Source organism: Zootoca vivipara, chromosome 17 (assembly GCF_963506605.1).
Source record: "Zootoca vivipara chromosome 17, rZooViv1.1, whole genome shotgun sequence".
NCBI lineage: Eukaryota > Metazoa > Chordata > Lepidosauria > Squamata > Lacertidae > Zootoca > Zootoca vivipara.
The window spans coordinates 4,653,883-4,681,874 of record NC_083292.1 but is presented as its reverse complement, the minus strand read 5'-3'; the positions used below and the strand labels follow the sequence as shown (position 1 = coordinate 4,681,874).

General features: G+C 45.6%; 1 protein-coding gene across 1 annotated transcript; it reads right to left on the bottom strand.

Annotated features, from left to right (window-relative positions):
• Window positions 1-98: 98 nt before the first annotated feature.
• P2RX7 (purinergic receptor P2X 7) lies at window positions 99-27,564 on the bottom strand. Its single transcript, XM_035097884.2, has 13 exons — window positions 26,958-27,564; window positions 16,434-16,566; window positions 14,771-14,842; window positions 12,705-12,777; window positions 11,532-11,628; window positions 10,763-10,843; window positions 8,986-9,115; window positions 8,063-8,199; window positions 6,264-6,357; window positions 4,822-4,887; window positions 4,593-4,709; window positions 3,685-3,783; window positions 99-977 (listed from the first exon to the last, which is right to left on the bottom strand). The coding sequence occupies exons 1-13, from the start codon at window positions 27,080-27,082 to the stop codon at window positions 465-467; spliced, it is 1,737 nt and encodes a 578-aa protein (XP_034953775.1). The 5' UTR covers window positions 27,083-27,564; the 3' UTR covers window positions 99-464.
• Window positions 27,565-27,992: the final 428 nt, after the last annotated feature.

Below are 27,992 nucleotides of genomic sequence, written 5' to 3'. Positions count from 1 at the left end.
GCATCTTCTTCTCTATTTTGGCAGGGGCTACCAGGAGGAGGAGAAGCCAAATGACTTTTCAGTTCAAGGGTCAACCAGGAAGAAATTTATACCAGTGAGCATTTATAGCTCACTCTTTGTCCAAGGAATTCTGGGCTGCAGAATATGTGGTTCTTCCTTCCCCAATCCTTTTATCCTCCCAAGAACCCTGCGGGGTAAATTAGGCTGAGAGAGGGTGACTGGCTCAAAGTCATCCAGTGTGAGCTTCGTGGCTGGTTGGAGATTTGAACTCGTCCTCATCCATCACTCTAACCACTATACCATGCTGCTCTGCAAGTGCTGACTTTGATTAATTGGAACAAGAAGCACAGAATGGCAGGATTGTTGAAGAGGTGGTTTTTTGTTTTTTTTGCAAAAGGGGTCACTGCCTCGCCCTCTGAATCTGTTCTGTCCCCAAAGCCACAGTGCAGAGTCTCCACGGTCCGCTAGGCCTTTTTCACAAAGCCAGCATATTCGCCGTTCTCGCTGGGGAAGGCATCCCGGATTTTCCACCTGCAGCAGTTGGGGATCAGAGCCCTTTCTTCCAGGTCCTCCTCCCCAAAGCGCCAGTCAATGTACTGCTTGTAAGCGCAGTGCCGAAACTGCCTGTTGGATGCCTCGCCACTCAGGTCCAACAAGGGCTCTTTGTAGAGGAGAACAAACTTCAGCATCGGCCGGGAAAGGACAAGTCGCTCAAACAGATCAGAAGTTGTGATGCAGGCCCCGTTTTTCCTTCGGCAACAGAGCTGCTCCCAGTAGCCCTTGGCTGGACGACATTTCCCACAGCTGCACCAGGCAGGGCGCTCACAAGAGGAGGAGGAGGAGGAAGAAGAAGAAGCAGCAGGTCCCCCTTGGCTCTGAAGAGGCTGCATCTCTTCAGAGTTCCCAACAAGAGACACAACTTCATCCGGATGTTGCAGCTGGATTTTGGCAGCACGCATAAAATCACCAGTATTCCTCTGCAATCAAAACAAATCAAAAATTATTGGTCAACCAAATACAGTTTATAGACACAAAGAAAAGAGTAAGCCAATGGATTTTAGCATGCAAGAAAAGTTATTAAGAAAAGCATAATAAAGTGCATGTAATATAGCATATGAGGGACCCAGGTGGCGCTGTGGGCTAAACCACTGAGCCTAGGGCTTGCTGATCAGAAGGTCGGCGATTCGAATCCCTGCAACGGGGTGAGCTCCCGTTGATCGGTCCCAGCTCCTGCCCACCTAGCAGTTCGAAAGCTCATCAAAAGTGCAAGTAGATAAATAGGGACCGCTCCGGCGGGAAGGTAAACGATGTTTCCGTGCGCTGGTTTGCCAGAAGCAGCTTTGTCATGCTGGCCACATGACCCGGAAGCTGTCTGCGGACAAACGCCGGCTCCCTCGACCTATAGAGCGAGATGAGAGCTGCAACCCAAGAGTCGGACACGACTGGACCTGATGGTCAGGGGCCCCTTTACCTTTTTAATATAGCATATATGATACATACATGTGTCTGCATGTAGCTCAGTAGATGGAGCATGAGACTCTCAGGGTCGTGAGTTCAAGTCCCACTTTGGGCCGAAGATTCCTGCATTGCTGTATTGGAAAGCTTTTATCGCAAACTTAGCTGTATTGAACATAACAGGCTTACTCATGCTAGACAGCAGCTCTTTAATTTTGCCAGTGTCACTAAGGGGGCTCTAAGAACACACACACATTTAACCTTTCTCCCCAGGGAAGATATTCCAAACCCCTGGTCATGTTTATTGCACCTTCCCATCCTTTCCCCAGCTCTGCCATATCCTTTTTGAGATGGGTCTTGCAGGTCTCCTATAGAGGCACCTGGTGGAGTGCTGTGAGGACAGCAGGCTGGACTAGGTGGGCCTTTGGCCTGATCCAGCAGGGCTCTCATTATGTTCTTAGGACATCAGACATTGAAAGCTGTAGGATGAAGCCATTGCCAAAGTTACACACATTCCTTTTCTCAGGCCTGCTCCAGTCTCTGATCAAACAGGTGCATCACAGGCAATGGCCCAGTTAGCATATAATGTTAAGCCAAACCATGGTTAAGCATGAATAAATGAGTTGGGGGGGGATTGTGGTTGCTTCAGTCCTCCCCTGGTCTTGCTGCCAGAGAAATGACCAGAATTTTTTCCTCTTTGTATCTGCACGCCTGTTCATTCATGCTTAGCCACGGTTTTGCTTAATGTGACACATGAGCCACGGCACCGAAGGCTCTACCATACTGGTTGAGTTGGAACATAACACTAAACCATTGTTTTAGCATTATCAGAATGACCAGAGTGAGCCTCGGGTTTGTGCGCCCTGATTAATGTATCACCCAAATCCTAAACTGTGGTTAATCATAACTGCAGTTAGTTGATTCCTTCAGTAGCACCTTAAAGACCAACTAAGTTTTTATTTTGGTATGAGCTTTCGTGTGCGTGCACACTTCTTCAGATACACTTGAAACAGAAGAGTCAGACCCTTATGTATATACAGAGGGTTGTGGGGGTGGGTGGGAATGGGTGATGGGCTGATGGGAGTGGTAAACCTGTAGATGGCTGTTAACGACTGCTGATGACTGCAATTGGTCCTGCGGGGGGAAAAGCAAGGGCTGAGGCGCTAAAGAAAGCTTGATCATGCATAATGAGATAAGAATCCTATGTCTTTGTTCATCCCAGGTGGCTCCATGGTTTTAAGCTTGGTAATGAGTTCCAATTCAGCCCATCACCCACTCCCACCCACCCCCACCACCCTCTGTATATACATAAGGGTCTATCTGAGGAAGTGTGCATGCACACGAAAGCTCATACCAAAATAAAAACTTAGTTGGTGCTACTGAAGGAATTTTTTTATTTTGCTTCGACTCAGACCAACACGGCTACCTACCTGTAACTGCAGTTAGTTGAAGCAGACCAGTTTCATAAACAGTGATTTGAGGTTGGCTTCTTTCAACTAACCACAGTCAACATTAATGACAGCTTGTCTGTGTTTAGACAACATGGCAAATGGGAATTAATCTAAAATGGAAGTGATTCCAACTTTGGAAGATTAGATAGTGTATATGAAAAATGACTCATGTTAAAATTAATAAATATAGTAAGAACATGGGAATATTATTTTTTATTGAAAAATGGAGCAGTTTTGTGATGCATACACAGGAATATTCAACCATATAGATTCTGGAAACAATAGAAGGATTGAGTGAACATCCTTGGTGTATATAATTCCTTTGTTTTTCTTGATTGCTCATGTAACCAATATTGTTTGACTATGATGCTTTGTTTTTATGCATTAGTTATATACAGGAATTGTGTGTGTGTGTGTGTGTGTGTGTGTGTGTGTGTGTGTGTGTGTGTTTATACACTCTCACACACAAAAATGTATTTCTGTACATCCGTTTAAAACAAAGAATAATCTAAAGTGGGAGGTTTCTGTCTCATCCACACAGGCACTCTAGAGAAGGAAAGCGTGTACAAGTTCAAGGCTTGCTAAGAACTGTTTTCCTAATACTAAACTAGGGACCGATTGATGGGAGTAGTTGTGCGAAACATCTGGAGGGCACCAGGTTGGCGTAGGCTAGCCCACCCTCTTCAAGCCTCTGAAAACATTTCACCTGTTCACAAATCTGTATGTAGATACACAGGCAGACAGGTACGCACATATAAAAAGGAAGACCCCAACTCACGTGAATAACCTCGCCTTTAACTTTCTGTAGGCTCGTCCTCAAAAATTTGTCTATCATAAAGATGTGTGGCTCATCAACAAAAGTCACATAAAGTAGAGTCTGCCCAACAAAACAAGCAAAGGCGTTTTATCAACCCAAGTGTTTCACTGAATGAACTTGTTATTTCAGATGTATCAATAATAGAAGATAGAAGATGAGGACAGGCAGCAATTTGTCTGAATCTTACACTTAGCACTATAGCTTGTTTGGACCTTTCCAAATTATCATTTTACAACTAAGCAGTAAGAGTGCAGCTGTTACTCAGTGCCCTGTTCACACTTAATACTTAGCCATAGTTTATTGTTGGATTGGCCATGGTTTGTTTGGCAGTCAAAACCATGCTCAGTCTCTTAACTATGGTATATTTACTGTCAACAAACCATGATCAGAAGCCAGGCTTTGTCGCCAGCTTCTGAACCTTGGTTGGTTTTAACTATGGCTTGGAATTAAAACCAGACCCCTTCATTAACCACACTTTGTTTGGCCACCTAACTATAGTCATTTACCTGGCTAGTCAACAACACACGGAAAACTAGATTCTGTGGATTACCTTAACTATGACTGGTTTCAAACAAGCCAACTTCAGTTCTTGGTTTCAGAGAATGGCTATTTTAAACTAACTATAGCTTACGGTAGTTACAGTTCCAAGCCTGGTGGTTAACCAAAAGCAGAAGCAAAACCTCAAAAAACTCCCAGTTGTGTCGGAGGTGAAGAGAGTAGCACAAGGGGAGATTAGGTACACTCATATCTCACTAAACCACAGTTTAGTGTGATGTCCAAATCCAGCATTTCTTTTCTAGCAGTGAGGTGAATTCCCTAGCTATATCCATAAGTGCCTGCAGGATGTTGCACTTAATTGCATTTCTTACCCATCTTGGTCCCGGCACCAACTCACACTTTTTCTTGATGTAATATTCTTTCACTGGGTTGTACTTGAAGCAACGGCATGAATATGAAGTAATGAGAAAATCAACTACAAACTGTGCCTGTGAAGAAGGAAAAAATTCAAGAGAATGCGGATTCAGTTTTCTTAACTGAAGCAATTTGTGCTGAAATCACCCCCACTTGAATGCCAAGGGATATAAAACAGTCTCTTACCAGGCCAAAATAGGAGAGTGCGGAACCAATATATACCAGGAGCTCAAAGAAATCAAATCGTCCGGCCTTTGGTGGGGGGTCGGGGTTGGAAGAAAAGGAAACAGAGAACAAAAGAGATTATTGTTTTTTCCTAAAAGGCAGTAATTGATTTTCACCCCTTTTCTCTGAGAATGGGGAAGCCTCAGCGTCAGTTTCATAGATTGAGTCAGGCCTGCTTCCAGAAAAAGGAAAGTGGGCCACTATGTGGATGAGGAGAGAGAACTGAACCAGGGCACAAAACTGCAAAATACAAACAAGCTACACTCTAATTCAAGTTAGAAATTAAACTGGGATAAAATCAAGGTGAATAAAATAATAAAAAATTAGTGGCATCCAAAGTGTCAAATATAAGCACATGAAACTGCTTCCTCAGGTCCATCTAGCCCAATTATTTTCCTTTTTTAAAATAAATGTTTGTTTATATGCAACAATAAAATGGTACACCAACAAACATACACAGAGAAAAATTCAAGATGTGAAGTTCTTGGGCATGCTGCATATTCAGAATACATAAAAGTATCTATGAATTTGGTGTCTGGCTCTTCTGTCCCTTACAGGGAATTGATTCCCTCCATATGCCTGCAAGCAGAAAGGAGACAGCCATCGCTGACAACAGAACCATCAGCATCCACACATCATGAAGCCCATACCTGAAGATGATGCAATGGTGGAGAATACTCCATGTCAGAATGATTTATAAAGGTGACAAGAGTTTTGCCAAAGAGCATGTTTTGAGCATGACCTTTTCCAGAGTAATAATGTTCCACACATTATTGCAGCATACAGCAATCTCAAGAACAGTTTGTGTTTTCCACTTTTGAGGAACTGACAATCCTGCTGCTGTGGCAAGAAAAATGAGCAGCTCTTCAGATTTTATATCAATGTTAGGAGGACCCTCAATTCCCCCACCCCATTTTTTTTTAAATTTAATACATACCAAAGGAAAACCAAATGGTGGGTAAACTGCCTCCTAACACAAAGTCCTACTAGCTTTCCTTCCCGTGAAAATAGCAAATACAGATGGCAAAAGGTTATGCCCCCTCCCCACACGGCCACAACCCTAGTCCAGTTCAGGCTTCCATTGTCTGCTATTTACAAACAAACAGTGCTTTTTTCTGGGGGGACACGGGGTACCAAAACCCCTAAACATTTTGTGAATCTTTGTACTTTTGTCCATTTACTGTATTTATTTCCCCCGATTTGAACTATAAAATTGTGATTTTCTTGAGTCAAAATGAGAGTATCCCTAAACATTTTTTTAAGAAAACAAGCACTGTATACAAATAATAATTTTAAAATCATGCAATTGCCAATGATGTCATGCATAATCTGGCCTTCAAATTCCCATTTCTCTGACATGATTGAAAAGCAACAGCAGAAAGTCAGGATGAGTTTCCTTTTACCATGCCAAACACGAGGATATCGAAGCGAATGCCATAGGCTTTGATCAGGGTTCTCTCCTCCTTCCCACCAGCCTGCTTGTAATACTTTGCAAATCTGCAAGGACCAAACAACACAGTTGGACAAAGTATTGTAAGAGCAGTTTGGATGAGGTGAGCACTGGCCTGGACTCCAAAGATCACTGGAAGATGGCTTCCTTCCTCACACAACACACCTGTATGGAACTTGCAACCCCCATCACACTTATTATCAGACACCAGAACCCCAAATCCTCTCTCTGCAAAGAACACAAAGGCCATTACAATTTGGCTTTCCATACACTGTTAGGCAAGTTCTCCGCTCACAGTACAGCACACTCTGGTGAGTCATCAGATTACCACCCTCCCTTGTACTACGTAGTTGCTTTTCTCCTCACAGCATAAAGACTAAATGAACTTTGATTGTCCGTTGTGGGATTTCCAGTCACTGGGCTCAGGCATGCTTTACTGGGAAGCACAGAGCTAAGCTGTTGATGCTTCTGGCAAAGTTATTTTGGATTCCCCACGGGAAACTTCCTGTCCCCAAAGCAAGGAGCCCATTCTGATGTGTGGATTTAGAACAGGCATCCCCAAACTTCGGCCTCCAGATGTTTTGGACTACAATTCCCATCATCCCTGACCACTGGTCCTGTTAGCTAGGGATCATGGGAGTTGTAGGCCAAAACATCTGGAGGGCCGCAGTTTGGGGGTGCCTGATTTAGAATGTCATGGGGTGCAAATCGTCATGGGAATATCCTGTGCAAGACCCACAAAATTACTCATTTTGTAAGCAGGATATATAAATCTCCTAAAGACCAGCCTTCCTTGACTTGGTAAAACTCCCATCAAACAGAGCCATTTTGCCCTAGAAAACATCAGGCATGGGAAAGCTGCAATAGACACCTATCACCCACCCCAGCAGCCCTCATTCTCAAGTTATGGATGGGACCAGAGCACACTTCTTTCCAGCTTTCTGCTCCCAGTGAAAAATGGCAGCCAGAAGAAATTTTTTAAAGCTCCCTTGCAGCTCCTCCTTCTATGGCCAGTGGAAGGGGCCCCACTGGTCTTCCCCTTGCTGCCCCGTTCTTCCTGGGAAGCTGGGGTGCAGCCTCCCAGTGACACCCCCCCCCCTCAGCCTACAGTGCAAGCCAGGATTGGCTTCATTCTCTAGCACCAAATTGGGAGTAAAAGGGGAAAAGGGGAAGTGGGGCAGTCAGTCTAGTAGCAGTCAGCAAAGGGACTGTCATGAGGCGGGGACACATCCTGTGTTCTTTATCAGCATGACTGCGGTAGGTGGCAGATGACTTTGGTGTGAAAGGCCTTTGGTTTTTCAGAATTGCCAAATCGCTGAAATCCCCAAATAAGCCCATTTCAAAATGCACATTGTAAGAGGGAGGGGAAATCAATGTTTTAAAAATGCATGCAAGTCAAGCAAATCTGCACACATTTGTCTTGTTTGGGATAGGTTTCTCAGCTGCTAGTCTTGGGAAGAAAAAAAAACAATGCAGGAAACTGTAGCCCTATCTTCTTGTGGCCAGGGGAGAGCCCATTTCAGCCCCTCTCTGGCATCACCTGTGCTGTTTCAAACCTTTGCAGCCAAGAGACCTAGAAACTAGAAATATTTAGAGTATGGGGGAGGCGGGGAAACAACAGAAGTGTTCAAGATGCTAAATTCTGCACCCAGCTGCTGGCTAGGACTGCTGGCAGTTATAGTCCAGAACACCTGAAGGGCACCAGGTTGGGGATGGCTGCAACACAGCAAAGTCTTCAAAAGCATGTTTTACCTAAAATTGTTTCCAGGGTACAAGGCTTCGTTTGTTTTTTTGTCATCCAGACGCCGGAAACCATATTTGGGTTCGCAGCGGTGAAGCCATTTGTCCAGGTTGCAATCCCAGTTAATTTCGATGCCCACGATGCCACCCTTGGGAGAGAGAGCAAGATAAGTACTTTTAACATGGAGCTGATCATCAATGGGGGTAGACACCGTTGCACTCCCAAGTTGGTGAAAAGTGAGCAGTAGATCAGACCTTGAAATAGAAATAAATATTTGGTCCTTATGCCAATTGGCTTCCCAACCATCTCTTGACAGACTGAAAGTTTATCAAAAGGAAGGAAGAAATAATTCAGTTTGCACTTTATCTTTAAAGTGCATATGAAGAACTTCCTTTCCCTTAAAGTTGATTCTGGATACTGTAGCTTGTTAAAGATGGTTGGGAATGGTAACTCTGTGAGTGGGTAAACTAGAGTGCTCAGAATCTTTGCAGGAAAATCTTTGTTTTGAGAGGGACGTGGGTGGCACTGTGGGTTAAACCACAGAGCCTAGGGCTTGCCGATCAGAAGTTTGGCGGTTCGAATCCCCACAATGGGGTCCCTGCTCCTGCCAACCTAGCAGTTCAAGCATGTCAAAGTGCAAGTAGATAAATAGGTACCGCTACAGCGGGAAGGTAAACAGCATTTCTGTGCGCTGCTCTGGGTCGCCAGAAGCGGCTTTGTCATGCTGGCCACATGACCCCGGAAGCTGCCTGCAGACAAACGCCGGCTCCCTCGGCCAGTAAAGCGAGATGAGCGCCGCAACCCCAGAGTCATTCATGACTGGACTTAATGGTCATGGCTTTGAATGTGTTTCAAATGTATGGGCTGTACACAGCCAAGTGAGCAGGGGCATAATACAGACAGGCCTTCTATAGCCAAAACAGAAGACACAGACCTGAACAGCCACTTCTGAGAAGTTCTCTCCTGCTGCTTGGAGAATATCTCCCAGCCGGAAAATTGGACAATGCGGAGCACTGAACTTGTTGTATGTACAGGAAATATTAAAATCCGGTGAAATGTTTCTTCTGCAGACAATGGGAGGGAAATAGTGTTGTTTTAATTTTGCAGGCAACACAAAATGAATTGTAGCTGGGCTGACTTTGCCCAGTGTTTATAAGAAAATTAAAAAGAGCTGGGGGAAATTCTATCACAACAGTTTCATTATTCTTTTCTTATAGTACCACTGTATCTATAGTACCACAACTCTACTGGAGGCCAAAACTACACAATACGTCATCAGCTTTGTGAATAAACCTACAAAAGTTACTAGCCTGCAAAAAGTTTTACTAGTCTGCTAAGAGGCAGTAGCCTGCATGTCTGTGCTGGCTGCAGTTGAAATAATTTCTCCTCATTTGCAGCCTATAGGGAAGCACAAGCCACTTGGCAAAAAATGTTTGCAGGCTAGGAATTTTTGTGACTTTCAAAAAGCTGATAACATATTGTGCAGTTTAAGCCAGGAGTAGGATAGTGGTGGATGTAACTTTTAGAAGCAGTGGCTATGTTCAGACATCGCGGTAAGCCATAATCCATAGCTTACCATGCATGCAAGTGCTACTGCACATTGCCCAACCACTCTCCTGGCACAAGCAGAAAACCATGGGCTTTTTCTTTGCATGATGTCCAAGCCGGCACCAATGGTTTGTTTTGCTCCCAACAACCCATGATCTGAAGCCAAATGTCCTGGCCCCCACTCAAAACCAATTAACAGGTTTCTTTGCTTGAAAGTGCAGAAGTGAGTTTTTATTATAGTGGTCTAACAATACAAACAGCGGCTAATAAAGAGCAGAGCCTGGTCCAGGTGCTCTTACAAGGCAAAAGAGTAACAGCAATAAGTTCATTGGCAAGAGCCAAGGACCAGGAGTCTGAGATTAGTAGCAAGAGTTGCAAAGTTGCTTCAATGAGTTTTCCTGCCTCCCCACCAAGTTTTTAAACAAAGAATGATCAGCTACTTGAAATAACAACTGTCCCTGTGCTGCCTCTCTCTCAGAAACCATGCTAGACCCACCTTCCCCTCTGAATCCTCTTGCTCTGTTAGACCAAGTTGTGCCCCAGAGCCCTCCTTATCCTTTGTCCGCAGGGAAGGAGCGGCCCCCAGGACTCCCACCTTGTTGTGTGTCTGAGCACAGAGGAGGAATCGTCAACAGGGCTGTGTGGCATAAATTTCTCCCCACCCCACCCCGGCCTTCCAAGTCATCCTCCTCAAATGCCTCCTACTCCTGGTCTGAATCAGATGAAGGAAGCATGAACCAGGTTTTGTTCTTTGCTTAGCCACTGTGCCTTGCTTGGAGCAAAACAAACCATAGACATTGGTTTGGTGGTAACAGTAAACTAGGGCAGGCTAGTGGTTTGCTGATTCTACCTGGGTAAGAGAAGGAGCTCAGCAGGAGAATCGGAGCAGTGTGAATGAGCCCACGGCTCCATCACGTAAACCATGCAAACAAGATGGGGGGGGGGGGGGACAGGTGGACCCTAGAGATGGCTCCAGCAAGTCACACAAGCACCAATTTCAAACAGGCACCCCCAACATTGCCTCAGAGGCAGTAATAGTAAAAACAATTTACCAAAAATGGGGAAATGAGGGCAGCTGTAACACATGTCTGCACTTTGTTGTTTAGTCATTTAGTCGTGTCCGACTCTTCGTGACCCCATGGACTTACTTTGTATGCACTTACTTTGTATAATTAAATTTCGGGAAGTGGATGTTGTTTTTTATCAGCACGGTGAAGTTTTCAGCACTTCTCAGAATGGCAGGCCTAAAATGAGACCCCAGACAAGGATGAAAGATCTCAAAAAAAATAAGGTCCCATTTATTAAGTATCATCATATAGTTTAATGACAGTATTAGCTGGAAAGCTGCTATGCATTTGAAGCTGAATGGGTGGGAAAGCCACAGGATCTGCGAATGGGATTCCTAGTTGTTTCTAGACTTGTAAATATATTTGAGTGACTTTTATCAGTATCAGCAGGAATGAGACAGTGTCAAGGGCCCACATGCTGAACATAGTAAAGCGGGGGGAGGGGGGAGCTTTAAGCCTGAGAGCCGCATTCCCAACTGGGCAACATTTCAGGGGCCATATGCCAGTGGTGAGCAGAGCAAGAAGCAGAAGTAGGTGAATCAATGGATGTAAATTTTACCCTTGTGTGGTAGGAGACTTTTTACACATCTCTCTCATCTAAGCAAGCGAGAGGCACGATCAGAGATAAGAGGCTGCTGGATCAGGCCAGCGGCCCACCCGCTCCAGCATCCTGTTCTCACGGTGGCACACCAGTTGCAGGTGGGAAACCTGCACATTTGAACCAGGGTCAACCAAGGGGTGACCCAGAGCCCGTGAGGGGCGTGGCCTGGGGAGAGTACCAGGGGCCAGGCAGCCCCAGCCTGAGGTCCATCCCCCTCGCAGTAAAAGGGCACACACAGACTGCTATGGAAAAAACCTGTCTTACTCTGGAGCCCTTTTAATTGACTCCACCGGGCACCAAGCTGCAACCTCACATGTTTTGATGGTTGTGTTGTAGTTCACACATTTGCCGGTCTGAATTCCTGTAGAGAGCAGAAATCAGCTTTCATTGATGGAATATAACCTTGTTGCTAGTTGAGGTTTTTGTTTTCACTAAAAAAATACCAGAGCTTGCTTTTAAACTATTTGTTTTTATAGGCACGGATTAGGAACATTACAGGTAAGGGAAATATTACGGCACATAATAGCAGAATACAAATCCAGATGTCACAGCAAGCAACCACACTACTCACACAATCTCCACACCAAGGGCAATCTCTGGGACATGTCACAAGCTGTTTTCTGGCCCTCTCTGCCACCCACAGGAACTTTGAAACTGCCCATGAAATGCCAAGATTTGAAGCTTACAGTATATAGTTTGTAAGAAATCTATCTATGTATCTGTCAGCTGTGTGTGTTTGTGTGTGTGTTTTTTACAATCCTGTTGTAGGCAAAACTGAATCCAAAGTGGGTTATGATTGACAGGCAGGTGGCCATCAAATATCACCAGTAAAGTAGCCTTCAGAAATCTCCCATTTTCCATAGGGAATGTCCAATGAATTCTTTTTAAAAATGCATGTGAAGTTACATTACTCCCAGTGTTTCCAGATCTTTTAACTATAAATCTGTGAGGTTTGTTAACCACAGTAAAGAAATAGCAGTCGTACCTCATTGTCAGGGACAGTGAGGGACCCCCGTTTAAAATCCCTGCCCTAAAGGAATCTTTGTGGCAGCTCCTTTGAATGTGATTTACACACTGAATGTATGGCAAAGAAGTTGCACAACCTCACACTTAATCCTATGCCCTGTCTTGAACAAATCCCATTTATGGGCCTTTAATCTGCTTTTTAGCGCATCACACAGCGTGGCTGCACCGATAAAATGTGTTAGCCCCATATAATTAACAAATTAGCCTTTCTTAATCAAGTGACAAGTAAACTGAACATTTTATCATAAGGTATGGAGTTGGAGTCACCTCAAGTTTAAGTTGCTGTTGCAGTAAAGTTTCATTATTGTTGGCTGTAAAACTTGTTGAACTTTGTAAATGAAAATTAAAAAAGCAACTAGATTTTCTTTTAGTTTTTTTCTGCAGCATATTACAAACATTAAACCCACGTACCATTAATCTGAGGGTCCACACGACCTTTCATACAGCTCTTGTCGGTAGAGCAAACAGCTTTGGCAAGGGGAAACTGAGCAAAAGGAACAAGGGGGAAAGTAAACATACAATATGTGCTTTAATTTCTAGCGTTGTGAAATGCTTCATTTCAGACCACACCAACGGAAGCCAGAGCCCCCTGGCTGTGAACACGCTGTATGTTCACATGGCTTCCTCCAAAGAATCCTGGGAACTGTAGTTTACCCCTCACAAAGCTACAATTCCAAGCACCCGTGACAAACTACAGTTCCCAGGCTTGGTTGTATGCGGTCCTACTTTGGTCTGTCTCACTCTCAGCAAGGCATTTTTTATTTTTATTATTTATTAAATTTATATACTGTCCTTCATCTGAGGATCACAGGGCAGTTTACAATATAAAAACACAAAAATGCACAACACAGTAACAAACAAAAACAATACCCCCCAGTTTAAAAGGCCCTAGATTGTTTAACTAGCCAAAGGCCCAGGAAAAGAGGAATGTTTTTGCCTGGTGTTGTGACGTGGGGTTCGTGATTTCAGCTCTCTTGACATAATGTGCTGGAGACAGTTCTCTAGTAACGCTTCTTTATTAAAGCAAACAAGACTGAGCTCTGAGGAGAGGAAAGCTACATTTATAGGGACTGGGGACTAGCTAGAAAGGGATATATTTTGGAGGGAACAATATCAGGCAATCACAGTGCTGCCTTTTGGAGGAAACCAATAAGACAGAGGATCCAAATACAGCAGCTTAAATGAACCAATAGTAGCTGTACCTTCTGGAACCAAAAGGCAGTTAAAAGGTAAAGGTAAAGGGACCCCTGACCATTAGGTCCAGTCGTGACTGACTCTGGGGTTGCGCGCTCATCTCGCATTATTGGCCGAGGAAGCTAGCGTACAGCTTCCAGGTCATGTGGCCAGCATGACTAAGCCGTTTACCTTCCCGCTGTAGCGGTTCCTATTTATCTACTTGCACTTTGAGGTGCTTTCGAACTGCTAGGTTGGCAGGAGCTGGGACCGAGCAACGGGAGCTCACCCCATCACAGGGATTCGAACCGCTGACCTTCTGATCAGCAAGCCCTAGGCTCAATGGTTTAACCCATAGCGCCACCTGGGTCCCTATAACCAATAAGACAGAGGATCCAAATACAGCAGCTTAAATGAACCAATAGTAGCTGTACCTTCGGGAACAAAAAGGCAGTTACTTTACCCTAATGCAAATACAGACAATAGTAATACAGATATAAAATCATTTGACTCAATACACAACACCTGGCGCCTCAAGATATGTAACAAAGACATCAGGCGGGCCTCCTTGGAGAAAGCTTTTATTTCCTTTGTCTACCACTTGAGGTGTATATTTTTACAACACACCTTATTTTCCTGATAGTAGGTTGTTTTAAACTGTTTTCTATATTGTTTTTTATCATTGTAATGTACCCTGGGACCTTAGGAGGAAGGAAGGAAGGAAGGAAGGAAGGAAGGAAGGAAGGAAGGAAGGAAGGAAGCCATCATTAAAACTGAAGAAGAGCAGGACTTGAGGATTGGGGACCAATAGCTGTGGGGTAAAAGCTGTGGGGTAAAGAGCTATACCAAAGCACTAGGTTCCATTAAGCGCTGCTCAACATCACTTGAAAATGCATATTTCTATGTTCCTGGTCATAAGGACTAGGAATGGTAATTTCATTTTTCTAAAATGAAATCCGAGATCCTTGGGCTGCTGAAACCTGCTACACCAGTTACAAGATTTCATGCCTGAACAGAAAACTTCTGAGATGTGCAGATGTGCAACCCTGAATGTATCTTGCCAGTTGCCAAAAGATTCAAACTCAAACAGAGAATGCAAAGAACAAATTCTGGACTAGTTGTTACAGGTTTTTTGTTTCTCTGAAATCTAACAAGGTTGTGGTGGGAAAGATGAATCAGCACCTGATGATGTAGGATCACCGTAGCAACGAGACACTAATTAAAAAGCCTTCCGTGACAGAATATGGCTTATTTCCCTCTCCACACAGATACCGGTAATAACATCACTCACAAAATTGAGTTACCTCAGGGCAAAGTCCTTGGACTTGGTTCTCTGTCTTGATGATATTGGTTAGCACAAAGAATGAATTTATTCCCTGCATGCACCAAAAAGGAGGCAAAAGAGAAAGAACAAAAGGGGTTAAAAGCGGGTCTCTTCAAAAGATTGTTCCATTGGAGGGGGGGTCAAAAGCCACAAATCCCAAAGTCACACAGTTTTTAAGAAGGCAATACATTTATTAGGGACTAAGCAAAATATCATAGAATCATAGCGTTGGAAGAGACCACAAAGGCCATCCAGTCCAACCCCCTGCCAAGCAGGAAACACCATCAAAGCATTCCTCTGCTTAAAGACCTTCAAAGAAGGAGACTCCACCACACTCCTTGGCAGCAAATTTCACTGTCGAACAGCTCTTACTGTCAGGAAGTTCTTCCCAATGTTTAGGTGGAATCTTCTTTCTTGTAGTTTGAAACCATTGCTCCGTGTCCGCTTCTCTGGAGCAGCAGAAAACAACCTTTCTCCCTCCTCTACATGGCATCTGAAATGTACTCGGAGTCGAGAGTGAATTTCATGCTCTTTATTCAGCTCATAGTCATCAAGGAGAAGAGGAGAAGAAGAATGGCTCTTTTCCCAAAACCATCTGCTTATATACATTATTTACACAATGGGCCTTGCGTGATTGGCTACTTCAGGGCTACACCTGTGGGCCAATTATATTGTGGATTGACTTCTGCCTGCAGCCTGATTGGCTGCTCCTACAGGCCAATCAGGTAGCAGATTCACTTCTGCCTGCCGCCTGATTGGCTGCTCCAGCAGGCCAATCAGGTTGCGGATTCACTTCCACCTGGAGTTGGATTGGGTAGCTCCCGCTGTTTCTGAATCCTATTGTTCTAGGATTCAGCTCAGTACATAACAGCATCCTTTAATATATTTGAACATGGCTATCATATCACCCCTTAACCTCCTCTTCTCCAGGCTAAACATACCCAGCTCCCTAAGCCGTTCCTCATAAGGCATCGTTTCCAGGCCTTTGACCATTTTGGTTGCCCTCCTCTGGACACGTTCCAGCTTGTCAGTATCCTTCTTGAACTGTGGTGCCCAGAACTGGACACAGTACTCCAGGTGAGGTCTGACCAGAGCAAAATACAGTGGTACTATTAGTTCCCTTGATAAACCATCAGGATCAAGAGCTATGGAGTTATCCTCTTTTTTTCTAGATGTTCAACAAAGTAAAACAAAATTGGGGGTGTGGGAGAAGACTGACTGTAGAAGATGTCCGCCTCAGAACATGGAAGGGGTTTTTCCACTGAAGGTATTCAAGCAAACGCTGAACTGCCATCTTTCTGGGGAAACAGAATGCTGCCTTGGTAGCATGGCAGCGGCTCTCGAAGATTTCAAGTGGGCGTCTCTCTATGCCTCACATCATGAAGATATGGGAGAGTGACCTACAGTCTTTCCCCTATACCTGGTGTGGTGAACCTTTCCCCCCCCTCCCATGTTGCTGAAGGGCCATAGCTCAGTGGACAGAGCTCCTGCTTTGCGTTCAGAAAGGCCCCGGGTTCAATTCCCAGCATCTCCAGGCAGGATTTGTAATGCACACTCAAAGTGTGTCCAACCTCTGCTTTATAAACTAAAGCTGAAGGTCACTGAAAAGCAGATCGCTCCCTGGTCAAGGAGCTGAGACGTACCTGGATAGGGAGAGTGTACTCCACTGTGTCCCAGATCCTTGCTTCAGACTGAGACACCCCTTTCACTTTTGTGTGCACAGAGCTGATGACGGAGTCCTTCCTCTGATAGCGCCTGTCAGCAATAAGGACAACACTGGAGAGACACAATAGAAAGAGTTTCAGGTGGCGGCCCTGCCCCCCCCCCCCGCTACAGCACTGCCTGTATTATGCAAACCCAAGATACTGCCACAGAGGGTTGGAAATAAATTGTGATGACCAGGTGCGCTAAAGAGATGGGTGAATGGAAGGACAAGTCAATTTATCAGTTCCTGTACCACTATGAAAGTTCACCTGCCGATGGATGCTCCAAGGTTATGGAGTTCTGTCCATCATTTTTTAAAAAAATGGTTGTTTTATAACAGGCATCCCCAAACTGCGGCCCTCCAGATGTTTTGGCCTACAACTCCCATGATCCCTAGCTAAGAGGACCAGTGGTCAGGAATGATGGGAATTGTAGTCCAAAACACCTGGAGGGCTGAAGTTTGGGAATGCCTGTTTTATAATATAACGTACATTTTTTGTGGGTGAGGTGTGTCTTTTTAAAAACCCTTATTTGTGACAAACACACAGCAGGCATGGCAGATACCGGGTATGTGGGCCTCCAGATGTTGGACTCCAACTCTTATCACCTCAGGCCATTGGCCACACTGTCTGGGACTGATGGGAGTTGCGATCCATCAACATCTGGAGGGCCACAGCTTCACCATTTGTTATTCTTGCCATAAAGCAACACAGACCCACCACTCTATTTATTACATTGAGAGTGTGCCTTTAAGAGTGGCTGGTTGTACATCATGGCATTCATTAGATGTGTGGGTGGGAAAGAAGGTCACACACCCAGCCTTACAAAGCTGTGCTTGTTTGGAAGAAGGCTCTTCTCTTAGGACTAATAATGCCAAAAGTTATATGCTCGGAAACAAATCTACATTAATATGTCCAGATCAGTTTAATGCAGTACTTCTCAATGCAAGTAGGAAAAAATTCTCAGCTCTGGGGTCTTTATTTCCAAGGCTGTGTGATCCTAACCTCAGTTGCTACCGTTCTGTTTAATTGATTAAAATGTTCTAGAGGTCACTATGTAAGACTGTTGTTGCAAATGCAAAGCTTTCTAGTTCAGAGTGATAAATAAACAATAAAGTCCTTCCCCTTGCTGTAAAAATAAAATCCTAATAGCACAGGTTTAGTAGACCAGTTTAGTAGGCTTTTTCTGTTGTCCTACACATGTTTACTTATGAGCTCCACTGATTTCAGTGTGACTTACTCTGCAGCAGTTGTGCACTCTCAACTGCAATCCTATGCAAACTTAATAGGGAGTAAATCCCAGTGAACTCAGTGCAACTTTACTTCTGCATAAGCACGCATTGGATCAGACTGTGCAGAGACTAGCAGGCTGGTGTGGTTAAATCCAACGTGTTTACTTGTACATTTAAAGCACATTTATGCTGCTTTAACTGTCATTTCTTCCCCCAGCAATTTCTAGCACCCTTAACAAACTGCAGTTGCCAGGATTCATTGGGGGAAGGCCATGTGCTTGGAATATATGGTGTGGATATGACCTAAAGTCCGAGGTGGAGCTATAAGATCAGGCAGTCCCTGCCTGAATCTGTGACCCCATCTGCACTATACATTTAAAGCAGTGCCATATTAATTTAAGCAGTCATACCTCCCCCCCCAAAGAACAATGGGGAATGTAGTTTGTCAAGGGCATTGACCAACTACAATTCCCTGAATACCCAGGGAAGAGTAAACCACTCTGGGAGCTGTAGCCCTGTGAGAGGAACTCTTAGCACCCTTGGTAAACTACAGTTCCCATGATTTGGGGGAGGGGGGGACCATGCCTGCTTAAAGTGATATGATAGTGCCAGGTGGGGCCTCAATATCTGGCAAATTGTTCTCTCTCAGTCCAGTTTAGTCCATTCATCCCGTGTCTGCGATAAGAGGAAAGTACAGTAGTAATAACAATAAGAGTTGGGACGGTAGGGGTTCAACTAGACCTGCTCAGTGCAGGCTCTGCTGTGCAGGGTGCAACCAGGGCCGGATCTAGGTTTGATGAGGCCCTAAGCTACTGAAGGTAATGGGGGCCCTTTATATGTCCAGCTGTCCTTTGTCAACAACAAATTGTTGCTGTTTTTTGTGTTGAATATATGCTATATAAAAAACCAAGATCATGGCCACTGGTCCCATCACCTCCTGGCAAATAGAAGGGGAAGAAATGGAGGCAGTGAGAGATTTGACTTTCTTGGGCTCCTTGATCACTGCAGATGGTGACAGCAGTCACGAAATTAAAAGACGCCTGCTTCTTGGGAGAAAAGCAATGACGAACCTAGACAGCATCTTAAAAAGCAGAGACATCACCTTGCCGACAAAGGTCCGTATAGTTAAAGCTATGGTTTTCCCAGTAGTGATGTATGGAAGTGAGAGCTGGACCATAAAGAAGGCTGATCGCCAAAGAATTGATGCTTTTGAATTATGGTGCTGGAGAAGACTCTTGAGAGTGCCATGGACTGCAAGAAGATCAAACCTATCCATTCTGAAGGAAATCAGCCCTGAGTGCTCACTGGAAGGACAGATCGTGAAGCTGAGGTTCCAATACTTTGGCCACCTCATGAGAAGAGAAGACTCCCTGGAAAAGATCCTGATGTTGGGAAAGATTGAGGGCACTAGGAGAAGGGGACGACAGAGGACAAGATGGTTGGAGAGTGTTCTCGAAGCTACAAACATGAGTTTGACCAAACTGCGGGAGGCAGTGGAAGACAGGAGTGCCTGGCGTGCTATGGTCCATGGGGACACGGCTAAACGACTAAACAACAACAACAACATATGCTATATGGTAATCAATGGACCTAACAGGTATCTAAAGCACATCACAAAATAATGTATTTTATCAAAGTAATTGTTGAACTGAAATACAATTAAGAAGAAGTATACTAATAGTGAAATATGGGGGGGGGCAAGAGAGTGGGGCCCTAAGCTATAGCTTGTTTAGCTTATACTGTACATAAATCGGGCACTGGGTGCAACAAAAGCATCCTGACAAATGGCCATTCACCCTTCTCCTGTCCTTTGCCATCAAGTGAAGGGGAGACCACAGGCAGTCTTATTCCGCTGTTGGCTGGACTTCATCTTCAAAAACATTTTTAGCTGCAATCTTATTCCCTAACAATTTCCACAAATTGTTTTTTCTTTCCTTTTGGAGCAATAGAGAGCAAACCCGCTCCATGTTCCACATGACAGTCCTTCAGACCTTTAAATATTGCTATCATGTCTCTCCTTCATTTTCTCCTCTTTATGTTAAACATACTTAGGGTCTTTCCACTGTTCATTGTACTATGGGGGTTTCCAGAACCCCCAAACCTCCTTTGGGCATGCTCCAATTTGCCAATGTCCTTCTTAAAATGTGGCACCCAGGACTGGAGCCTGATCGGTGCAGAACAGAGCAGAGCCATTACAGTACTTCCCATGATCCAGACATCAAACATCTGTTAACACAGCCTAAGATTAGCAGCCTATCTTAAAGGGTTGTTGTTCTAAAGATTACCGGTACTGTACATTATTACATGTGAGCTGCTTTGAACACTTTAAAGCCCTGTATAAATAATGTGGTATCTTGTTGTTGGCATTCAATCTGTCTTGAGAGACAATGGAGTGCACCTCCAGGGGGAGAGTTAAACCACTGTGTTAGCAGCAGCACCAAAGTGACCTTCCCGGGGTGCAAGTCTGCGCAGTGTGTATGGAGGTGCTGGGCTGCCCAGACGACAAGATCCACCTCTTGGCCTCATTCATGTGGTCCAAAGGAAAGCAGAGCAATACATTTGACACCAGCTTGGTTGCAGGACTTGCCGGAAAGAGGTGTACAAGTTAAGGAAAAATATAAAGCTCAACACTCTGGATTTGTGTAGCATTTACTCCTGAGCCTTTTCATCTCCCGAAGATGTCCCACAAGGCAGCAGAGAGTTAGGAGTTTCCTTCTCTTAGATGGGCTCCCTTCCCAGGTGGACGAGCCCCGTCTGTCCCTCACTTCCCTCTACAGCATGTGCAGAAATGGCGCGTGCATCTGCTTCATCCGCCAGAGCCTGTCTTTGCATGCAGGCGAAGTCCCTCATTCACCAAGGGTTTGAGACCCATTGGCTACCCTCACCTGGTTTAGCCAGCCAGTCGAAGCTGTTCCCTATACGAGGCCCCAGGTTTTTGAACCAAAATAGCCATTGTAAGGAAGAATGGTCAGTCCTCACCACAAATTTCCTACCATACAGATAATAATGAAAATGTCCAATGGACTTTACAACTGCCAGGAGTTCTCTCCTAGTAGTGCAGTAGTTTCTCTCTACGGTATTCAGGCTCTTAATGAAACAAGCAACAGGCTTCTCTTGTCCTGCACATTCCTGTGACAGCTTAGCCCTCATATCATAAGCACTGGCATCTGTAAGCAACAGCAATGGCTAGCACACAGTCTGTGTGTAAATAGTGAGTTTTATTCCAAATAGACAAAACAAAGGCAAGTAACCACAAGAAAGACTGCAACTTCCTGCTCAAGACCACTAGTTAATCAGATGATGACTCATCTAGCTCTCTAGCGTGAGTCCACCTCCTTTTATTCCTACGCTCGAACAACGCCCTCTGCCTCTCTCTCTGTAATTGCCATTTCCTCTTATCCTGTAACCCTCCCCTCCTACGTTCCTGTAACTTTAAAGAACTAGGAACAGACTCGGACAAACTCTCTTCTGAGGTTTGAGTTATTTCTGCCATTTGCTCACCCCTCCCAGCCAGTTCCTTTATCAAAGCAAGCCTCCCTTCCAGTTCCGGGCTATCAGCCAAGTCCGACAGCTGAGCCTCATTAGTTATCGGCTCTAACCTAACATCATCCCCCCCTCTAGGGGCCTCCTCTCCTTCCTCCCGCCTCCGCACTTCCTTACTTGGGGCGTTATGAGATACCTCCCACCATTCTCCCTCTTCACTTCCCCAATAACTGCAACCCGGTTGCGACTCTTCTACTTCTTCCTCCTCTTCAAACCCACCATTCACTTCAGCTTCCCAGTCTGCCTGTTCTGCCTGCTCCTCTACCCAACCCCGGGGTTTGGGTTTATTAGGGTACCTATGGTGAAACTCTCTCTGCAGCCTAGATGCATGTATATCACTCGCATTCACCCATGAGTTCTCCTCTGGTCCGTACCCTTTCCAAGCCACCAAATACTGTACCCCCCTGCCCCTTCTACGAGAGTCCAATAGCTGAACCACTTCATATTCCGGTTCACCCTCCACCCAGATGGGCAAAGGTGGTGGCTCCTTCCTCTTCTGATACCGGTGTCTTGGCGTTACTGGCGATAAGAGTGACCGATGGAACACCGGATACATCTTCATTGAAGTCGGTAAACGTAACTTATATGAAACAGGATTTATTTGTTCCAACACTTCGAATGGCCCTACCCGTTGCGGCAGTAACTTCTTACAACGTCCCTTGCTCGGCCAATCTTTAGTGGATAGCCAAACTTGGTCCCCTACCCTTATCTCCTTGCCCACTTGCCGGTGTTTATCAGCTTCTGCCTTATACAGAGCCTTCGCTTTTTCTAGCTGTTCTCGCAGAATACTGTGCAACGCTTCCATTTCTTCTGCGAACTGTTCAGCTGCAGGCACTGCCAGTCCATCTCCCTGACCTGGAAACACCCGTGGATGTCGCCCATGGCAGGCAAAAAATGGCGTCTGCTGTGTAGAAGCATGCACAGCATTATTATAAGCAAACTCAGCCAACGCTAGTTTCCCAACCCAGTCATCCTGTTGATAATTCACGTAACAACGTAGGTACTGTTGCAACGTCGCGTTCGTCCGTTCGGCCTCTCCGTTTGTCTGAGGATGCCGAGCCGATGAGAGGCACACCTCCACCTTCAGCAATTGCATCAGTCTCCTCCAAAACTGGGAGGTAAACTGCGTTCCCCTATCAGACACAATCTTCTGCGGCAATCCATGCAATTTGAACACATGTTCTATGAAGAGTTGCGCGGTCTCCTGTGCCGACGGTAATTTCTTGCAAGGAACAAAGTGTGCCATCTTGGAGAACAGATCTACTACCACCCAAACCACTGTCTGTTTCTGCGACTCGGGCAAATCAGTGATAAAGTCCATAGCAATGCCTTCCCACGGTGCTTGTGGTGTGGGCAGTGGTTGAAGTAGCCCGGCTGGTGTTTCGCGAGGTCTTTTGGACCGTTGGCACACTTCACATGCCCGGACATACTCCTTGACCTCCTCCTGCATCCGTGGCCACCAAAAATCCCTTGATACCAGACGTTCCGTCTTCCACTGCCCAAAATGTCCTGCTGTTGGACTGTCATGGCATTGTCTCAGCACCCTCGCACGAAGCTCTCCCTCTGGCACATAGAGAGCTTCCCCCTTGTACAGCAGCCCTCCTCTCTCAGTAAACTCCTTCCCTTGGACTTCCCCCTTACGTATTGCCTTCCTCTTCTCTTGAGCGAACCCATCCTTCTGCGTTTGTTGGAGAAAGTCTGACCGTTCTAATGCCGTCATTGTTGCTAGCTGCAGTTGTTCGGGGCTCAGGATCAATCTCCGTTCTAACCCGGTCTCTATTTCGGAATACTCCGGTTTTCGGGACAATGCGTCCGCCCGCTGGTTCTGAGCACTAGACACATACTTAATCCGGAAATTGAACCTGGCAAAGAATTGCGCCCACCTAATCTGTCGTTGGTTCAATTGACGAGCCGTCTGCCAGTACTCTAGGTTTTTATGATCAGTGCGTACCTCCACCTGATGCTGCGCCCCTTCCAAGAAATGCCGCCAAGTTTGTAGAGCATCCTTTATTGCCAACAACTCTCTCTCCCATATAGTATAATTTTGTTCTGACGAGTTTAATTTCCTTGAGTGAAAGGCACATGGTCTCAGTTCCCCTTTGTCATCTTCCTGGAGAAGCACCGCCCCAATGGCTTTGTCCGAAGCATCGGTTTCCACGACCATCGGCTTGTACGGGTCTGGATGAGCCAAGTATCTTTCCTCCACAAACAAGTTCTTAAGTCTCTCAAACGCCCTTTGGGCTTCCTCAGTCCATTTAAACGCCTTTTTGCCTTTCAAACAATCTGTTATCGGTGCTGTAAGGCCTGAGTACCTTGGTATAAACTTCCGATAGTAATTGGCAAACCCCAAGAATCTTTGTACATCTTTTCGAGTCTTGGGTCTTTGCCATGACACTACTGCCTGAACCTTTGCTGGATCCATGTGCACCCCCTCTGGGGTGATTCTATAGCCTAAGAACTCCACTTCTGTTACGTGAAAGTGGCATTTCTCCAACTTAGCGTACAATCGATGTTCTCTTAGACGCTCTAACACTTCCTTCACATGTTGTACGTGTTCTTCCAGACTCTCCGAGTAGATTAATAGGTCATCTAAATAAGCAAGGACCGAACGATCCAACAAGTCGGACAACACGTAATTAATAAATGCCTGAAAGGTGGCCGTGCCCGACTGTAGTCCAAACGGCATGACAAGATATTCAAATGTGCCGTACCTGGTGTTAAAGGCCGTCTTCCATTCATCTCCCTCTCTTACTCGTATCAAATTATATGCCCCCCTCAAGTCCAGTTTTGTAAAAATTTTAGCCGACCGTAATCTTTCCAGCAAATCCCCAATTCGTGGCAACGGGTAACGACTGGGAATCATGCGCTGGTTGATCTTCCTGTAATCAACTACAAGTCTTTTCTCAGAAGTGTTCTTCTTATCCACAAAGAAAATTGGAGCTCCTCCCGGAGTCTTGGTAGGCCGTATGAAACCCCGTTCCAAATTTTTTCGCAGGAACTCCCTCAGTTCTGCCAACTCCACTTCTGACATAGCGTAGATACGGCTGGCGGGTATCTCAGCCCCTGGCACCAGATCTATTTTGCAATCGTACTGGCGATGCGGTGGTAACCGATCTGCCTCCTTCTCGCAGAATACGTCTCTAAAAGACTTATACTGTGGGGGTATTTGTCTCTCTTCCCCAGTGAGCGGACCACAGTCTGGCGTACCATTGGCCTCACCATTCTTCTCCGCCCTGATTCCCAAACAATGTAGTCGGCAATACACTGACGAAAAGGTCATCGATCTCTGGCCCCAGGAGATCATCGGATCATGACGGGATAGCCAACTCATCCCCAAAACCACGGGGTAGGAGTTCAACCTGGTGATATGGAATGCAATGACCTCTCGGTGTCCCGGCAGTTCTAGACCAATTGGCATTGTGGCCTCTGACACACAGCCAGACAGCAACACTCTACCATCAATTGTTCTAACTTCTAAAGGTTCTTCCAATGACTGTGTCTCTATTCCCAACCTGCTCACCAAGTCCATGTCTATAAAATCAGTCGAGGCTCCAGAATCAATAAGAACTTCCACACGCTCGCCCCTTCCATCTGGGAGTCGTAGCATTGCGAATGCTGTAATTACTGGTAAGATCGGTCCAGGTGGAAGCCCTTTGGGTCTCTTTTCCCCCAACCCGAGGCCTCCAGAACGGGCTGGGTCATCTCGTTTCCCGACTGCTCCACTATGCCCTCTCCAGGTGTTGTTACATTTGTGCCAGACAGCGCACCTCGGTTTCTTCCTACAGTACACTGACGAGCCATGTGATTGGGGGAGCCGCAGATAAGGCACAACCGATCTCTCCACCTTCTCTCTCTCTCAGCGTGTGTAATACTAGGTGTTGTACCCCTTCTGATAGAACTACGTTGCATGGGTGCTTCTTCCTCCACCCTTCGTGAATCCGGCAGCTCTAAGGGCACAAATGTCCTGCGGCTCTCTGACCTTCCTTGGCCCCTACGCAACCTGTCCAGCGATTGGAACCTCAGGTCTAGTTGCAAGGCGACTTGTGCCACCTCTTCCAAGGTCTTCAACCCAGGATTTTTTGCCAACTCCACCCGAATCTCTTCACTGAGTCCCGCCTTAAACAATCCAACCAAGGCCTTTCCTTCCCAGCCTAGTTGTCTAGCAAGTCTCACACAAGAGGACCAGAACTGTGCTACAGTTCCCTTTCCTTGCTTAAGGCTCAAGAACTCCTGTTCCCACTCTGCTTCTTGTGCAGGATTCCTGAACATGCTATCCAGAAGCTTCAAGAAGGCTGATAAGTTGGTGAGCACTCGGTCATTAGACATTAGGTAAGGGGCAATACACTGCCGCGCCTTCCCTTCCAAAAGCCCCACCACCAGGGCCACTCTGGCATCATCATCTCTGTATTCTTCTCCCTTAAGCCTTAAATAATACAAGCAGGAAGCCCGAAATGAATCATACTCTGCACCGCTCCCACTAAAACGTGGGGGAAGGGGAACAAAATTCTTTGCCACTTGCCTGCCAGATAAGTCAGAGAGTTGTCTTGCTTGTTCTGAGGTCACTCCTTCCAGCCGTGCTAATCTTGCCTTCAACTCTTGGTTCTCTGCCCAGAGAGCTTCAGTATTATCTTCTAACTTCATCTCCATTGCTGTTGCGCCGACTGATAAATCCCCAGCCGGTTGCTGCTTCCCCTTTTCTTCCATTCTTGCTTAAATCCACATGCTTCCCCTTCAGCAGCAAGTTAGATGAGTCATGCTGTAAGCAACAGCAATGGCTAGCACACAGTCTGTGTGTAAATAGTGAGTTTTATTCCAAATAGACAAAACAAAGGCAAGTAACCACAAGAAAGACTGCAACTTCCTGCTCAAGACCACTAGTTAATCAGATGATGACTCATCTAGCTCTCTAGCGTGAGTCCACCTCCTTTTATTCCTACGCTCGAACAACGCCCTCTGCCTCTCTCTCTGTAATTGCCATTTCCTCTTATCCTGTAACCCTCCCCTCCTACGTTCCTGTAACTTTAAAGAACTAGGAACAGACTCGGACAAACTCTCTTCTGAGGTTTGAGTTATTTCTGCCATTTGCTCACCCCTCCCAGCCAGTTCCTTTATCAAAGCAAGCCTCCCTTCCAGTTCCGGGCTATCAGCCAAGTCCGACAGCTGAGCCTCATTAGTTATCGGCTCTAACCTAACATCATCTGTATCTAAAATGAATAGTGACCACTGTTGCCTGCTGACAGCTACGGTACTAGGAGTCACAGGTGAGATTTGAGTGCAGGGTGGGGACCAAAGATCAACAGACTACCCCAAAAGGAGCATGATGTGTCCCCACCAGAGGTACTATACCTCCCCTAACACCCCAATGTGGTATCATTGACAATTAATATGATTGATTACATTTATACATTTAACATGCTTTTGTTAAAGCAGTATCTTATGAACTGTCGCTAACATTTTAACCAGCTTTACTAACTTTCAGATAGTAGATGGAACTCCTTAAACAACTCTTGGATACAGTTTAACTGATCCAAGTAGACAGAGCGATTTGCACAGTTCAACCCCAGCCTTCCTTATCAAGAGCTGGAGACATAAATCCCATGGATTTTGCTGTAGAGCTCTTTCCAAGGCTTCCAACTTTCCCTCTTTGTTTTCCCTGCTGTCATATCTGAACTTTTCCTGTTCCACTTACCAGACATACATGAAGACGACAGAATGGATGGCCCACTTGAGGCTCCCATAGTAGACGCTCTGGATGCGCACAACCTTGTTAGTTTCATATTCGCACACATTCTTCAAGCTGCAGCAGCCAGCCATGGTGGAGGAACAAAAAAAAAGCCTCTTACAAACTGCACCCTCTCACGGACAGCACTGCCGCTGCTGTTTCTGGCCACACACACTCTCACACAGCAAAACCACACCACTTAAAGGCACAGTAAGAAAGCCATGCAGGGAAGGAGCAAGTTAAGATAAATCAAAATAGTCACATGAGCTATAACTCAGCTGCTGCGCAGTCACCTCCAGACTGTTATGTTGCGGAAGGGATTCAAGTGTAGGTTTGCACAATTAAAATAGATTAAAATGCTCTGTGGCCTTGGGGGCAACCAATGCACTTAACACACAAACACTTTTTTGCAGTTAGGAAATTAATGGGGAAACACATTGAAAAGTGGGAGACGGACAAATTATTAACAGGAAGATGAATAAACATCCCACAAGCAAATCAGGTAAACACTCATCATTGTAAAACTTCACCACAAACGAATCAAAATGAATGCAGATTAGAAGACCAGACACATTCTAACTTCTGCAACTTCTGGAGTGTTGGCAGATCTCTTTATAGCCACACACAGCTATTTTCTCCTCACCCTTCCTTCCTTCCTTCCTTCAGTCAAGCTATTTAAAAACAAAAAATAGCAGAAGCAGTTTTCTCATTTCCGTATTCAAACCGTACCGAACTTGAGTTAGGGCAGGGTGGTCCAACTTACCAAGTGGGCTGCAAGAGCACTTTGATATGACTGCATACTGCCTTGTTGTGGGGCTGAGGCCCAAACTGGATGACCCCCAGCTTCTTGCGCTACCTTCCCAAATCCAACTAAGCGAGGCGCCGGGCTTTGGGAAGGGGGCACAAGGCTCTGGCAGGACCTTAAGAGGCAATCATTACACACTAGGGACGTGGGTGGCACTGTGGGTTAAACCACTGAGCCTAGGGCTTGCCAATCAGGTC